This window comes from Cavia porcellus, unplaced genomic scaffold (assembly GCF_034190915.1).
Source record: "Cavia porcellus strain 051 isolate PalLab524CR breed Dunkin Hartley unplaced genomic scaffold, mCavPor4.1 scaffold_31, whole genome shotgun sequence".
NCBI classification, from domain to species: domain Eukaryota; kingdom Metazoa; phylum Chordata; class Mammalia; order Rodentia; family Caviidae; genus Cavia; species Cavia porcellus.
Genome location: NW_026947514.1, coordinates 29,461,052 through 29,478,628, shown reverse-complemented (window position 1 = coordinate 29,478,628; position 17,577 = coordinate 29,461,052). Strand labels below are relative to the sequence as shown.

The following is a 17,577-nucleotide window of genomic DNA, read 5'->3' as shown; positions in this document are numbered from 1 at the left end:
TAGTTCTGACACCTGCTCAGTGGTCATGGCCCCCTCAAAAAAGCAAGCATGTGCCCTAGGGTCAGTGGTCAGTAGCCTGAGTGAAGCTCAGGCAGATTTAAGAATTCACTGGCACAGGGGCCTAGGGTTGGGCGTGGCCTTCCTTGGAGAATTTTGTTTTCTATTCGACCACGTTCATTGTTACAGCAAGGTTAATAGCCTGTGTTTGCTTCCTGTGGAAATATTTTACAAGATACTCTGTCAGCATGGGCCTAGCATTTGCACTTTTGTTTTGCTGAACCATTTGGCCTTTTTTGAAAATTTGGACCAAGACCAAATCTTCCATAACTGGCTGTGGGCTGTGACCATAGCCCTCAGTTGTTTGCGGGGTTGCTGCAGTGTCATAGATTTAGCCTTATAAGGGGAGGAGGTAAATGGGCCTTTCCTTTTTCCTCAGTTCTCTCTGCTAAGGATTGAATTCTCTGTTCTCAGCCACAGGCCATTGTCCTTGCTGTGGTCTTAGGTAAGAGCCATGACCTTTTTATGCCTTCCTTTCCTCAGCTATGAAATGGAGGTGATGTTCCCTGTAGCCCACTAAGGAGTTTGGAGAAATTAGGTGACCGAGTAGCCCTGAAAATTCTTTGAAAAGCTAAAAAGTGTTATATATTTCTAAGTGTGAACTCACACCAATGAATGGCTTTCCCACTCTGTGAGGTCTCATAATTCCAAGCTAAAATCAAAAGGGAATTCTCTCAAGAAGATATGTGTTCTTAGAAGGACAAAAATGCAGGGAAATGTGAGAGCCCTGGAGTGCCCACCTAAGGAATGCCCACCTACGGAATTTAAACTTTTTCATCCTAAAGATAGTAGGAGAGTGTTGATGGTTTTGAGCAGAAGAGTGTATCAGATGATGGTAGACAGAGTAGGCTGGAACCAAGAGAGAGACTCATGGGATGTATAATCTCAACTTTTGCCAGTAATTTTTGGTAGAGAGAATTAAGACATAGGAAATATTGAAAACCAAAGGCTTCCTCTTCCTCTTAGAGCACTTGCCTCTTTCCAGAGCCTCCACAGGCTCCAGGAGGGACATAGGAGTCAGCTGGCCAGCACAGTGACTATTTGGTTTCAATTTTAAAACCTTCAGAGGAGCCAAGGATATTCCAAGGTCTGTGTCCCTGGATCCATGCAATCATTTGCCCCGCTGCTGAGCCATCTATTTCATGAACATCCGCTCTCATTTGGGTTGGGAGACCTTGACCTACAGAGTGTGAAGTTCTATGCTAAAAGAAATTTTGCAGGAAATAGGAGGGATGGGTAGCTTTTTGCCACCAGGTAGAGCTTGTCTAAGAACACATCATTCTTTACAAAGAAAACAGAATAGGTCTCTGAGATTGGATTGGAACTCTGTCCTTCAAATGGATTGACAAGTGGCTCTGGTCCTCACAGATTTCCACTCACTAGCTTTCCTAATTGTCTCCACTCTACTGCTTTCCTGGCCTGCAGTGACCTCAGAGACACCCACCCTGCTCTGATCCTGGACTGTCCTAGCCTTATAAATTATGAATTTGAGTATTTGAAGTGGGACCTGGCAATGCACGCCTGTAACCCCAGTACTGTGGGAGGCAAAGATAGGACAATCCAAGTCTGAGCCTAGCCCAGGCAACTTAGCAACTTTGTGAAACCTTGTTTAAATATCAAAAATTAAAAATGAGCCAGAGATAGAGCTCAGTGAAAAGGCCTTGAGTTCAATCACCAGTATTACCAGCAATAGAAATTATGGATGGGAGCAGGAATTTGGTCTTCTCTACCCTTTATAAGTCCCTGAGACAATAAGATAAGGCTCTGCATCATGTTGAGATTATTTAAAAATAATTTTCTTGATAATTTGATCTAGAATTATAATACTAGCTGTACCTATTATAAAATAGAGTATCAAGGGGAAAGTTATCTTTGGCTTTAAACTCTGAAGAGCAAATAGAGTAGGTAATCAATAAGTACTGATTGGTTAACTTAAGTTTCAAAATTTAGAAATACCCACTAAGTTCCAGGCTCTGAAAAATGTATAGCTGTATATATTTCTATAGTAAGTCCTCAGTCTAAGTTATTAAGCCTCCACTTATCCATCATCAATTCATGGACCAATCAAAGGGCAGCATCAAGACCAGGATGAGGTGACAAAAGAGCTGAGAAAGACACCAAGTTTATTCCCACCCTGAGCAGACAAGAAGCCTCTAGTTGTAAGTTTCTATCGGTACCTAAATATAGGTGTTTAAAAGTAGCTGATAGAGATATACAAGGCTTCTAATGTTTGTTTTGTTTGTAAGGCACAGCCCAGTGCAGTTTGCTTTTCATGTTTGTCCCTGATTGCACAGAGAAGACTTTTGAGCCTAGCAAAGCCCCTCATCTTTGCCCCACAGTGGAGGTGGTGGCATTGTACACCAGTTCACAAGACTGCACCAAGTTTCCTGGAATTAATCCTCTGTCGGAGAGCATTTCCTGGTGGCCTCCCATGCCAGACGTATTTTAATAAAGAATGCCATGGCACTCCTTGCGCTAAGAGTTACTCATTCGTTTCTGTGGGTGGTCTTATTTTAGGGAGATGAACTTCAGAAGGAGGGATATGTTTTGAAGAGAACAAATCATTTGTTCATGATCTGCTATTTATTTCTACACAGACTAGGAGTTCCTGGAGAGGGGGAAATCAGAAAATTAATTTCTAAAATGCTATTTCTAAACTAAATCTCTTGCAGCAAACCCCATGACCTTAATGAGGAAAAGGAAAACAATTTTCTGAGTTAATAACTATGGTATTGGGTAGGTAAAGGCAATGTGTGAAACTCTTTGAAGTTACTCGTACGTGGGAGTAGTGATTGAGAAGCATGGAAACACCATGTGCTTTGGCTAGTTAAATTGAGTGTACAGATGCTTTGCACACTACAGGCAAATGATGACTTATTCTTGTACCCTCTTGTGACCTTGGCCAATGACTTTTATAAAAACAGAGGATCCCCGTGGTCTTCTTAAGAGCCAAGGAAATCCAAATGGAGACTTCTCATTTAAGGTCCACATGATCCCAAAATGACAATCCAAAGCTGTATCTGTGGGGAGTGATTTCTGTCTCACTTTTGTGAGTGCCTGTGTGGCTATGGAGTTTTTCTATCAGCGCTTCTATGTTTATTAAGCAGACAGGAATTCGCTTTAAGTCCTTCCCACCATGCAGTACTCAGTCCTGCAGGTCCCATGTTGAGACAGAATTTAATTTTCCCTAGATACCAGCTAACCATGCCTAAGAACTGAAGACTTCTGGTTAAAAATATGAATGAGTCTCTGAAAAAGTAAAACCTAAGGATACAGATTTGCTACTCCTATCTTCTGAAAGGCCCATAAACTGTCAATGCTTTGCCAGTCTGGGATCTGGTTGCAAAGAACATTCACAGCTTCTCTCAAGTATGAGAGACAAGGTATATGTGGCCTACAGTTAGGTAAGAAACCAGAGCTTGGACGGCGAGACCCCTGCCGTCTTCCTACTGCCATCTCTACAATAGTGGTTGTGAATAGTTCTCAAAAGAGAATGGTGAGCAGTGGCTACATCTACCACTAGGACAGCTCAGATTAGGATGCAAAAGAGATCTCTCACATCTCTGGGACCACAGAGGGAGGGACTTTGTCCCAGCCAAGCAACATTGAGTCTTTTTTGGAACCCAAGTTAAAGATAATGAAAAGCAACCCAGCAAAGTGAGAACAGCAGGAGCTCTGGGTTCAAATGCTGGCTCTGTACTCACCTTGAGTCTTTTCATCTGTTAGAGTTTCAGTACCCTCATCTGAAGAATGGGGTTGCTTGACCCTGCCCACTGCTTCAGAGTGAGCAGAACCAACAAACAGTAATACAGCTGGACTCTCCTCCTCAGTGCTCCTTGCTTCTCCTTTATTCCTTTCTCCAGAATCTTCTGACCTCACCCACACGTCGTCTCTTACAAGGACGGTCACACCTGAAATTATTATTATTTCTGGACATGCATTATCATTTCTATAGTGCTTTCACTTCTATTCCTACATTTAAAACTTGATTGAAAAGGCTAGAAAGCGGCAAATGGGACCTGAGTCCAAGCCTTTGAGCCCCAGTCCAGTTCCTTCTCCATTACCATGCACATCACTTAATGTTCTGTCCCATATTTTCCTTCAAGAGACTGCAAGACCTAACAGCTCCCAAAATCTGGATGCTGTTCCAGCAAGCTGGAGGATGGAGGGCAACAACGAGGCACATCCACTTGCAAAAAGAAAAATAAGGCACTTGAAAATCACAAGGAGGGCTCTTGGCCACTGTGTGCTACGCCAGATGAGCCGTTCCCTGCTCCTGAGGGTGGTCTAAAGTGGGAAATGAGATCTGTGCTGGTTTAGGAACCACAGCAGAGGAGAGGACATGGAGTGTCTTGAGTGGTACAGATGCTCCAGTATGGCCCAGGGCCTTAACATTTCTCTGATTACCTCCCTACCTCTTGTGAGACTTACTGTGTTTTGTCTAAAAAAAGAGATGTCCAAATGAGGACTCTCACAGCAAAATATTGATTTTTGGCAGGTGCGGTTTGGAAACAGTTGTTCTGCTCTCTCACTCTGGCTCCCGTGTGAATCCCAGGCCTTACAGATCTCAGCTGTTTTTCTCTTCCTCCTTAGAATCCCAGGAAAGCAGTGCCTACATCATCAGAGCAGCCTGGCCCAAGAAGGGAAAATAAAGGTGGTGTGTCTCATCAGGATGCCCTCCCTGCACTATCACTGCCAGCCACTACAGGGGTGTGATTCCCTGCCCGCCTTGAGAGGTCCCTGAGACATTAGGCATGGTTTAGGGCTTTGTGGCATTTGTTTTTTGATACACAGTGAACCCTTCCTGAACAAGATGCCTTTCCACAGGATCCAGATGCAAGTGTGACCACTGGTAATTTCACATCTTCTCAGTCAGTTTAGCCATATCTTGTAGAAGGTTGGGGAACAAAAGAAGGTAGGAAAAAAGGAGGAAAGAAGATAGGACAGGACAAGATGAGACAATCAAAATTTTTTAAAAGTGTCTTTCCCTTCAGCCCCCTAGGAATTCCTTCTCAGTTGGAGCTTGGCTGGTCTGGTCAGTGGCTCCTTTGCAATTTGCAGATTCTGGATATACATTTCCCTTAAGACCAGGGGAAACAAACCAGAGCCCCTCATAAATCAGTAGAGGTCACTGCCAAGAGCTCTATACACTTGCTGTTCCTGGCAGTGATAAACTCATTGCATTTGGGAAATGGCCAAGGACCCTGGGTCTGATCTTAATTCTCATTCCCAGAAAAATTGCAGCTCTCTGTTCACCCACCCCCTGTTTACCGTCTTTGTGTTGCCTAGACAAAGCTGGCGAGGAGGAAGGAACACGGGTCCATAACTGGGTACATCCCATGCTGCACTTCTTTGTCTGGGGAAGAGGAGTAGGATAAGGCAGAGTCATAGGAAAGTGAGGCCCAGGCAGAGGAGTGCTGAAGCCATGGCACTGTAAGGGGCACGGGAATCCACAGAGTTTCTTGGACTTTATTGAGTCTTGGGTCTGCTATTATTGCTTTGGTTGCTGTTCTTGTTGGGGTCTGAGATTGTCATTTGATGGTGAAGGGATAGAATAGGAGGCAGGGAAAGACTCTACTCATTCTCAAATAGGCTGTGTTGTCACTTCCCGTGCCATCTTCATGTTGATATCTGGCTTTGGAGTTGGCCATGTGACATGGAAGGTGACAGAGATAGTGGTGCCTAAACTGCACTTGGCTACACACCTAGCCCCCTAAAGAATGGACCTCTGTGTACTGTTCTTTCCTCTTTGCTGTCAGATTATCTTTCTTGGTCTGCTTGGTCAGCCTGTACATCTGTGATTCCAGACCTCCTTCTAGTCCCCATCAAATTAGGAGACACATTTCTCTGTGTCTTCCCAGATCTTCCTATCTTGAAGAGGAATTTTCTACCTAGCTGACCACCGTTCCCCATCCTACCACCTATACCTGTAATTCTTTGCATTCCTTAGCTCAGTTGATGTGCATCTTTGTGCAAAAGACTTGGTGCAAGTCTTTAGACTCTAATCTGTGTGACAGCAAGGATCAGTAGCTATCTTGTTTAGGCTATAATCTCAGTACCTGACAGTGCCTGGAACTTAGTAGATGCTCAATAAATATTTGATGAATAATATTTTGATTAAATGTTTAGGCATCTGCTTTATCTTACTCTATTTCAAGGGGAAAGGTCTTTCTTTCAATAAAGCAGAGATTTTCTTGCCTGCAATGAGTATACTGAAATTATCTGGATTGGGGAAAATTTTGTTGCCAAGGCTAGAAGAGGTTTCCTAACTTCTTTTGAGACAACAGGAGGGATATTATGAGATATATACTGAAGATTTAAATTGCTCTGAGAAGTCAGTACAAGAGACAGAGATTTGTTGTTTGGGAGAGAGATTTGGAGAGAGTCCAAGCACTAGGATTGGCCTTCCCAGATGACAAAGAAGCTCCCTGGTTTTGTCAGCCAGACAAGCAATGCCTAACACAAGAAGGAGACAATGACTCATTTTTACTCTGGGTTAACATTTGTACCCAAGATTTAAATATTAGAATAATTTAAAGAAGTGACATAAGAAAGCAAAGACCAAGAATGCCCCTAGTCTGGACTCTGAGGGATGGATGAGCCAAGATGCATTTGGTTCTTTGAACAGAATACAGTCCTTACTCTTTTTCCATACAAAGGGCAGGGACTTAATTCATTATAAACCAAAGCAAGCATGGAGCCTACAAACTTACTGAACATTACATTCAAATAAACATCACAGTGAGCCAAGAAACTCTGTATGCAAATGTATTTTTATTACTTTAATAAAGCACGTAAGGTTGATTACTTTATAAAGCAAATGAATTTATTTAGCTTGCCATTTTGGAGCTCCTACTTGTCAGTTTTCCATCGCTGGAACAAAATACCTGATCCTTGCAACTTAAATAAAAGATTTATTTTGGCTCCTGGTCTCAGAGGATTTAGTCCACAGTTGTCTGATGCTAAGACAGAAATATTGTGGCAGAAGGAAATGGCAAAGCAAAGATGTCTACCTCATGGCATCCAAGAGAGAGCAGGAGAAGAGCTAAAGAGAAAGAGGCCAAGCACCAAACACAGTCCCAAAGATCATCTCCCATGATCCAACCAGACAGATCCAGTAAGTGTGCTTTACAATCTCTAGGTGTCTAAACCAATCAAGTTAACAATCAAGATTAATCATCACACAATCTGAAAGTCCAAGAACAGGCAGCACTCTCCACTGGAACTCTGGTGAGAGCTTCCTGATTGTGTCATGATATGGTAGATGGCATCATGGTGGAATGCACACAAGAGGGAGGGATCACAGGGTGAAATAGGAAGCAAGAGGGAGTTAGGGGCCTGGTTTACTCTTTTTATATCAACTTGCTTTCTCGGGAACTAAGTAGATGCTATGAGAATGACATTAATCCTTTCCATAGTGGTATCTCCCAGTGACCTGTCTTCCAGAATTCCTCAGGGTTTAAAGGTTCCACCACTTCTCAGCAATAACACACACAGGACCAAGCTTCCAGCATCCAGACTTTCGTGGGACACACTCAAACTGTCCAAACATAGCACCATGTAAATTCCACTAAATCTTTCACTCTATACTGAGGATTATGAATCTATAAAAGATTTTTTAAAATACTGTTCCTGTACGCAAAGAATTTAAACTAGAGTAGACTATTTTTGTGTGAAGTTTTCAGAAAAACATTTCACACCAAATTTGTTAAGTCAGACCATCAAAGCAATCTCAGAACCAAGCCACTAATTAATTTCACTTGAGTCTTTGCACTGAGTGCATTTCCATCGTGGGGTCACCACTCTATTTCATAACTATGGAAGGAATCTTAGGCAATAGACCCAAACAGGACTTTTTGGGTTCCAACTAAAGTTGGGATGCAGAAGACCCTACATGTGACCAAAATATATCTATCATGCTTCCTGCCTTTACTTTCTTTGTTTTTAATTAACAACAAAATTATATTTTGGTAGTATAAGCATGATATTTTAATATATGTATATAAATTGTAGAATAACAAATCAAGAAATTTAGCATATGTATTATCTTGCATGTTCATTTTTCAGTTAAGAACACTTAAAACTTACCAACTTAGCAGTTTTCGAGTATACAATATATTTTAATGAAGTACAGTTACTGTGACATACAATAGATATTTTGAACGTATTCCCCCAGTCTAACTGAACTGTTCTGTCTTTCCAATCCTTCCTGCTCCTGCCAGCCTCTGGAAACCACCATTCTACCCTCTGATTCCATGAGTTTTATCATTTCAGATTCCACATATAAGTGAAAGTATGTTATGTTTCTCTTTCTGTGGCTGGCTTGTTTCACTTAATATATTATATCATAGATTCATACCTTTTTTGGGTTAATGATAAGATTCCCTTGTTTTCAAAGGCTGAATAATAGCTAGCTAGCTAGCTAGCTAAATATGATAGATAGATACAGATGGATAGATAGATAGATGATAAACAGATAAATAGATAGATAGATGCCACATTTTCTGTCTGTTCATCAGCTAATGAATGTCTAGGTTGGTTTTACATCTTGGCCATTGGGTTTCACTCTCTTCTGTGCTGGGAATAGAAAGAGGCTTGGCAAGTCCTGTCCGATGCTGCAGCAGCCTCTTATGACCAAGCATCTCCAGATTGTACCCCCCAGCTGATGGAAGATCTCTGCCTTTTTCCATACCCTTCTCTGGGAAGAATAGCAAAGGTCCTCAAGAAGCATACTGCTTAGCTGGTCACTCCGCTTATCGACCAGCTCTCCATTTCCCTTGAGTGCTGGAACCTCTGCCCAGTTTCAGGGCATGACCAGAGGGTGCCATGGGAAAAGATGCTTTCTTTGTGAGGCCAGGCACTGACTGAAAATCTCTCCCTTCCTCCTAACAGGTCCTCTCTTGGGACAGTCAAGTTTACCTATGTGGCTGAACTGAATTCCATTTCAGTAAATAAATAATCCTATTTTCACTGACAACAAACCAAGATTTTCCTTCCCCGGAAGAGGATAGATCTGTTAGGAAGAGGACATGCACCTGTGGAATTTAACTGGAAGTCAGGGGTATTCATTGCCAAGGCCAGAATATAGGTACATCTGGGAGCCCAGCAGAAGAGGCAGCACCATGCCAGCTATCTGCTCATCCTGAATGTTACCCTCAGGCCTGGCATTTTTGCCCATATGCCTCATGACCTGGTTGCTAACAGCTCGCTTCCAGGACAAGATAGTGGTTCTAACATATACAAGCTGATACAATGGCAATGATCCCCAGGGAGTAGTTTTTCAAATTCTACTTTTTGTTTGTAGGTACTTATAGACTCACGTCCAGTTATAAGAAATAATACAGAGAAGTATTCCCACCAATGGCAACATCTTACAAACTATAGGATGATATCACAGCTTCTGACATTTACGTAACTATAACCCACTGGTGTTAGACTTCCCAGATTTACTTGTGCTCATTTAGGTGTATAGTTAGTATGTATTTAGTTCTTTTCAACTTTGTATGTGTAAGATGTGTCAAGATATAAAACCATCCATCACCACATAGATCCTTCCTGTTTCCTTTTATAACCACCCCTTCTTCTCCTCACCTCCCCCATCTTTAACCTCTGGTAACAACTAATCTGCTATTTCTATACTTTGTCAAGAATGATATATAAATGAAATCATAGGATCTGTAACCTGGGGATTGGCTTTTTCACTCATCATAATTCCCTTGAGATTCTTGCAAGTTATTGAGCATGACAATAATTTGTTTCATATTATTGCTGTACCTATGCTTTTAATCATTTCCCACTCCAATGTGATGCCCACATCCAATTAAAAATCCTTTGGGACATGATCTTCAAGGGTCTTTTACTCTAAGAGAGAAAATACAATTTGGGGAAGTGTTTATTGTTTTAGATTCCACATATAGATGAAATCATAATCATGTTCATCTTTCTGTGGCTTATTTCACTCAACACATTATACCGTAGGTTCATTCTTGTTTTGGTTAATAACAAGATTCCCTTCTTTTCAAAGGCTGAGACAGACAGACTGACAGACAGATAGATGACACTTTCCATATCTGTTCATCAGTTGATGAACACCTAGGTTTGTGTATATAAGAGAGGTAAGACATTTTGCAAGTTTTCTAGGTTTATACAAACCTACTTGGTTTGTTTCCTCCCCAAAGTGACAATTGTATTGTGTTTCCTGTAGCTTTGGTTGACATTTCTTTTTTTGTGTGTGTCCTTTCTTCCCCAGGAGCACATCTACAAGCTGATGAAAAGTGACAGCTATGCCCGCTTCCTCCGGTCCAATGCTTACCAGGACCTGCTGCTGGCCAAGAAGAAGGTATCTTTGGGCAAGGCAGGCTTGCCTCTCAGCACTTTCCACCCTTGCCTGCTGCTTGCTGCTGGTGTGATATGAGAATATCATCCCTTGGGTTTTATTTATTTTCTCTTTTCTCCTTTCCTTTCTCTCTCCGTTCCCTTCCAATGGAAAACAGTGAGGATTATCGCCAGCCCAGCCCTCCCCCAAGGTCCAGGTCTATGTCCCCATTGTCTCTCTCTGCATGCTTTGCCCCTTGGGAAGAGCATATGAGCAAACACTTTGTCCACATTTGTTCAGCACAGAAGTTCTGGGCTGGCAGTGACCCCTGTAAATCCTTTACTGCAAAATCCAACTTTCTTCCCTTAGATTTCTTTTCCCTGTGCTGTTTAGAGATAACTATGAGCAAAGGTTGGGGCAGCCCCTTCCCTGGACAGAAAAACCTTATCCGTTCCAGGGGAGACATCTGGTATCTGGAGTCACCTCCCAGGATTGGTCCCTCTTTGACACATCCTTCCTCAGCCTCACCTGCCCGCAGTGTTTCCCTTTTTTTTTTTTTTTTTTAATTTTTTCAGCCAAGAAGAACCCACCTCAGCTCCTTCCTCCTCCTCCAGTTAGAATGGAGTCACAGCCCCTGTGGCTCTTTGAGCATGGGTCTGGTTTCCTAGGGACCTCCAGCATGTAGGTGATGCAGACAACCAAAGCAGGAAAGACTCTGCTGGGTTTCAGAACAGAGGGAAGAAAAGGAGGGAGAGGGATGGGGCTGGAAAAGGAGCCAGGAGACAGCGCTCATGCCTAGAATGCCAGCCCACCCTCCATACTCTCCACCTCTCATCCAAGGCCTGTGTAGGTTACAGGAGGCTCAAGTTGCACAAATTCTATAATTTCCAGGCCATGCCACTTAGGAACACGTGTATCCCTTTGCTTTTCCCTGTTGGCTTCCCAACTCCAGGCCCAAGTATGTGGTTGTCCATCCACAGGCTCTCTGTAGGGCCACCTCTCAGTCACCTGGTCTGCTCTGTCTTCTGTTGACCTCATGTGCCAGGAGGTCATCTCGTGTGTCTGTGTACACAGCTGGTCCACTCCTGCCAGAGTCTAGGAGAGCATCTGTGTCCTGCCTGTGCCTTAGGTTACATCCAGAAGAGCCTTACTAGTCAGAAGGGAAAAAGGACTTGAGGAATATCCAGACTGTCATAACTCCAGCACCACTGGTTCCTACATCCCTCCTTCAGGGGTAGCTCTTGGATGGAAAACGTGATGCCTGACTTCTTGCAAACTCCCTTCCTGGATGATGGCAGTAAATCCAGGTCTTGATAGAGGAGGACTGAAACACCCCACCCCACAAATTATTCTGATGCCCCTTTTTTTGAAAACTGGAGGAAAAAGCAAAGTTATGGAACTCTAGTCCAGATCTAGAGAGAAGTTCAAAGTAAGTTTTCCTTTTTTGTTAAGATTCAAGTCACCTGAAATAATCACAGTTTGGAGACATTGTCAGGTAGTTGGAATCAATCTGGGATTTGCCTGTGTATCTGGAAGGAGGAGAAGTCTGAGATCTCCCTGTAGGTGTGAACACTCACAGAAGATGCTCCCCTACCCAGGACATAGGCTGAGTGGCTTGAGCCCACAGCTCATCCCTACAAAAGGAAAACTCAGGGGAGGTCAGTTGTGAGGGAGGAACCAATGGCCTTCCTGGGAACTGTGACAAATGAAGTTCATCACGATTTTCCTCCCAGTCCTTAAATTAAGGGATATTCTTGAGGCAAAAAGCCCTTGCAGATGCCAGTATCCTTTCAACATTGAAGGATTGTTTCCCCAAACAGTGACAAAATGTACTTTTGCTTCTATTTCTTTCTGAGAGCTCCAGGTGCAGATGAGATTTGTAACTCAGCATCTTCAGGTAGGCCTAGAGCATCTTCTGGTTTCAAGGGTGGACCTGCCATTTGATAGTAACATCCAGGTCATAAAAGGCAAGGGAGATCCACAACCTCCAACTGAGAGTGTGAATTGGCTCCAGGTTTCTGCTGAGAGCAGCCCCTGATGGTCTCTAAAGGTATAACCTTTTCATTCTTTTTCTTTTATTCTTATCCTTTTCTGATATTTTTAGAGGAAACCATAGTTGCTCTGAAAAACCAAATTTTCATAGGATAGGTGAGCTGGTTTTGAGAGCTACTCCAGAAAAATTAAGTGCCAATGATGATAAGACTCCAGGGTAACTCTGGGACCTGTTTAAGACAGAGGAACCAAGTAAGTCAGGTCAATGTCAGCCCTATATGAGTAGCAACTTGGTGGCCAGGTAATAAGAATGATAGGCACCGAATACTGGATCTTGGACTGGCCTGACTTGAACTAACTCTATGCCACCCTGATTGCCCATGGGTTTAAAATTGAATCCTGCCATCCCTGGAATGGAATCTTGATATGTTCCCAGGACCAAGCAAACATCCTTCAATTCCTTTTATGAGGAAAAATCCAAGTCCTGCTCGTTGGTGGTATGTCATTTGTGTTGTTTTCCTCCTGCAATCTCATGTCTGTCTGAGCAGGCGGGGTCATGGCTGCCAAGGAAGTCCTCCAAGTTTATCCACTACAGCAGGTGGCTGCCTTTGGCCTGGCCCTCTGCTTCCAGCACATCCTGTAGACCTATAGACGCCAGACTGATTCTCCAGTCCTCAGCTCCAGTTATCCTCTGGGTGTACGTGTGTGTCTGTGCAAGTATGCATACTCCTAACCTTGGGCTCAGGACCCTGGAGCAGGGCCCTAGCATAAATGGGCAGGAATTTGAGATGGAATTCTACACTTCCCAGGTAGGAAACTAAGGGAGAGGGTTAGGCACATCTCATGCATCACCTTCCCCGTTAGTAGAGAGTAGCTGGGCTTAGGAGAATGTTCCAGGGCTTTGCCTTCACTTACCCCTGTCCTGGGAACCTCAGCTAAGGATTCCCCACGGAGGTTTCTGAGCCTCCTGGAGCACATAGTGAGTATACCTTGGAAGAGTCACCTGCCTGGGGACCGAGAGGGCATTTTCTGTCCAGAACACTGCCCAAGCTGTTGTCTTCAGAGGCTTCTGACCCTCTGTCATTGCCAAGGATATGAGTAAACCCTCAGGACATGGAACAAGGATGTTTAGGAGTCACTAAGGTGACTAACTTTTCTCTGGGCAAGAAAATCTCAAGAGAGAAAAAGATCCTGACCCAGACCTGAGGATGAATTCATGACTTCACTTGGTTGGAGGGTGTGGTTCCCTTGAACCTCATCCCCCACAGCCCTAAGCCCCATATGGCTGCCTGGAGCATCCTGGCAGCACTCATCCAGGGTTCCTGCCCAGAAGTACAGTCAGGTGAGAGCGAACAGCTGGAAACTAGTGACTGCAGTCTCCCATGAAGCCCCACACACCATTTGTAGCCCCTCAAGAAGCAAACTCCTCTCTCCCACTGCTCCAAGGAGGCAGCGCCGTTGCTCTGGGCTTCTGTTCTGTCTCTCCCATTGACTGCAAACAGCTCTGGCTGCTTCTGTTTTCCCATTTTTTGCCGCATTTGGCTTCTGCATTTTGTTCTTTAGCTGTGGCTGCTGCTGTTTGGAAACCACGTGTAAGCTGAAGACTTTTTTTTTCTGTATTTTTCTTCCTACCTTTTTTTCCCCTTAAAGCCAGAAAGTGAGCAAGGTCGTAGAACTTCCTTAGAAAAGTTCACTCGCAGTGTGGTAAGTTCAGTTGATTTTCTTCCCTCAATGTTTCTTTTGGTTCTAGTTTTGGTTTTTCAACTTTTTTTGTCCTTTTTTGGTTACTGTCTTTTCGGGGCTGGGAGGGATTCCAGTGCTTTCCTCCTCGACTCACCCCTTTTCTTTTGTGAGCGTCTGCAGCTTCTCTTCTAGGGATGGATTTGCAAAAGAGCAAGTGGCTCCCTTTGCAGAAGGTGCACAGTGGACCGCCCAGCCTCAGGCCTGGGCCTGTGCTCCCTGTTCGGGGCTCTGAGGTGAAGGACCCCACTGCTCACGGGGCTGTGCGGTTTGTGCATCTTCTACAGGAGAAGTGCAACCAATGTACCATGAGACAAATTGGCTCAGAGCCATAGCTCATCTCATTTAAAAAAAAAAAAAAGGCCAGATTTCCTCTGTGAACTCTGACGGTCACACTGGTGCAGGGCGCAAGCTGGTGTTGCTATGTGGGTGGCTTTGGCTGTGTGCAGAAAGTGGCTGCGCTGCATGGGTTCTGGCGATGTGGTCTTGCTGGTGTGTTAGCAGCATCTGCATGAGTTCCTACCTCCCTCACAACCCCTATCAGCTCCTTTTGTCTACTGCAACTGGGAGGTCAGTAACCAAGTCCTGTCACTGTCCCCGTACTCCCAGGGGCAAAGTCTCATTAGGCTCTGCAGTCTCTGATTCTGACAATGAGTAGACACAAGCTATATGTTCACTGCCCTTATGAGGGATCAGCCTCCCTCCCAGGCACACTAGCATGGAAAGGAAGGGACTGGAATGGCACAGGAGAGAGCCCATGGGAAAAGGTGACAGCAGGTAACACAGCATCTTCCCTGATATGCACAGTGGAGATTCTATACTATGGTGGGGGGTAGAACAGTCTAGACTTATCTCCTGTCTCCAGTTGGTTTCTCTGAAATTTGAGCATAGGTCTTGGTACACAGGAAATACTCTACCTGACTCATTCACACACAAATACACACACGCACACACACACATACACACACACAGCAAATAAATAAATAAAAACCAAGCCACTGAGTTCATAGGCCCTTTCTGCATTGTTAACATTCAACCAGAGGAAACCAAGATGGCAGCAGAGAACAGGGCTCTTGTTCATGGAAGTGGCCATATTTCTTCTCCCAAAGAGTAGCAATTTGCCCCATTTTCCCACCTCTCTTGCAGAGGAACTTCTTGGTAAAATACGCCTACTGTGTGATTATTATCCGTATTCATCCTTTTAACATAATTCTGGGAAACTTTGGTAGAAAGCAACCTATTCATTTGGCTATCGTGGTTCGATGTATTTTAACTACATTTAAACATTACTTAAAATTCACTAGCTGTAGACATCACAAGAGCTCTACTAGATGGCAATTAAAACGTAAGTGTTCATCCCTTCTCTTCTTGGGTCTCCTCTCTCTGTGGTCTTTCCTCATGAGAAATGAGAAAATCCAAAAAACAAAGTCTGCTGGGTTTTTGTCACATGGCTGGTTTACCAAGGCCATGTGGAGTTCCATGATGAGAAGGTGTCACAGATTGTCAGAGGCAGAACAATGGAATTTCTTGCGCCCCATGATGGCTTCACAAAGAGCGGTAGAGTACCTCTGTTTCTATTGAAGGTGGAAGATATTTAGGGACTTAGACAAGCTAAGAGTGTATTGTGAGAGCAGCTTGGCTCCCCAGATAAAACCTGGAGAGAGAAGCACAGCTTTCCTGAATAGGAAAGCAGAATTCTGACACCCCTGTTCAGGCTCCTTTCATTACTCTACAGGGCAAGAGTGTGAAAGAGGAAATTTGGTACTGGGATCAGATTCACAAACATCTTCAGGCTTTTGTTATGAGAAGTGGATATTGGGAAAGGCAAGAAAGATGAAGTTCTGTGATGAGCATTTATTGATGTCCCTTCATCCCAGAAGTGGTGTTGGCTCAGTAGTTCTTCAAGGTCTATTAACAAAACAGAGCAAGAAAGCACCAGCCCGCCTCCAAGTGTCTCAAGTGCACACAAGGGAGAATTCATGGGGATGCTGTCAGAGTGGGCTGAAGGAGAAAAATATTCCAAGCTCCTGAGACTTTGGGCATTTATATGATAGAAGACCCAAACTTTAAAAATTACATTGCTAAATTCCCTGCTGCTTTTTTATGAACAGGAGACTGTAATAGGTAGTACTTTCAAACCTTTTAGGTCCATGCATGTCTTTGGACTCTTGGAGTAGCATTATAACCTGTGGGTGTGGCTAAGTTTGGGGACATGGCCGATGGGTATAGGACACTGTCAGCTCTCAGACTATCCAAGACTAGAACCCAAGAATTTGGTCCTAACATACCAGTGTTCTATTCAAATATAACCAAACAACCAATATGCTTTGCCATTTGATATTTACTGTCCAATATGTAGATATATCGTGTTTAATTTTCTAAAAGATTTACACAAATATTTCGCCTACCACATACTGCAAACTGTCAAACTAAACAAAAGTCAGCCAGGCACAGTGGCACATGCCTATAATCCCAGCACTCCAAGAGGCTGAAGCAGGAAGTTTGTGGATTCAAGCTCAGTTGAACAACTTGTCAATTTAGCAAGATTCTATCTCACAATGTTTTTAACAATGTTTAAAGGGCTGGGTTTGCAGCTCAGTGTAAAGGCTCAGGGTTCGGTCCCCTGTATCTATATCATTGGGGAAGAGGTGGCTAACGTCCAGTTTAATAGCATTCCCAAGTCATTGGGAGAGACAAGTAAGAACAGTACCCAAATCACAGAGCTAATAATGGAAAAATGGAAGCGTGAAGGCAGGCTGCTTATGGATCTAGGACATGGGCCAACTGTCATTTAGGATTAACCAACAGCAGAGCATGTTGATTCAAAGGGCTGAATAGTTCAGTCAGTGTCTTGGCCAAACTGAATCTGAATCCTGAATTCCTCCTGCAAAACATCAGTGCCCTCTTCTTTCTTGGCCAAAGAGAAAAATATGGAGAGAGCCAATTTTTCCTTTCAAGTCTCAAGGTGTGTCCTGACATGGAAGGATTGTCTAGTTAAATCCATGGGTGTCTGTGTTACATGAGATCAATCCTAAGGAGCAATTTAAGTGCTTCATGGAAACTTCCAGGGCCATGCTACCTTGAGTTCAGGAGTGGTCTGGCCTTCTCTAGTAGAGTCAGTGTTTCCAGTGGAAGGATCATTTTAGGCCACCTAGGACTTGAACATGCCAAGTAAATGTCTGGTGATCTGTACTAGTCACGTATCATTTGGAAGACCGGAATCATCCAGCTTGCCTAAAGCCCTGCTTATTTGATGGGGAAAGCCCAGGGTCAGAACCATGTACAGCTGAAAGTTCATGTCAAGTTGCAACCAGTGTATACTGAACTTTTATTCAAAACAGCAGACAAGACTTCCTCTGGGGAGTCCAGACTCCTTGATCCCCAGCTGGCCAAGCAAAACACAGGTGGGATTTCAGCCCCACCTTGGCTCTCAGCTGCCTGTGTGCAGAAATAACCCACTCCACTGTACAATT

General features: G+C 43.7%; 1 protein-coding gene across 11 annotated transcripts in view; it reads left to right on the top strand.

Moving 5' to 3' along the window:
- Positions 1-17,577, top strand: part of Rgs6 (regulator of G protein signaling 6) — a 613,466-nt gene that overhangs the window by 574,509 nt on the left and 21,380 nt on the right. For 9 of the 11 annotated variants that reach the window (XM_063241036.1, XM_063241035.1, XM_013155229.3 and 6 more), the window contains 2 exons: positions 10,307-10,396; positions 14,015-14,068. In XM_063241036.1, the coding sequence (XP_063097106.1) occupies positions 10,307-10,396; positions 14,015-14,068 (144 nt within the window). Of the gene's footprint in view, positions 1-10,306; positions 10,397-10,550; positions 10,583-14,014; positions 14,069-17,577 lie in introns of those variants that run through there. The other 2 variants (XM_063241041.1, XM_063241040.1) reach the window with 2 other exon arrangements.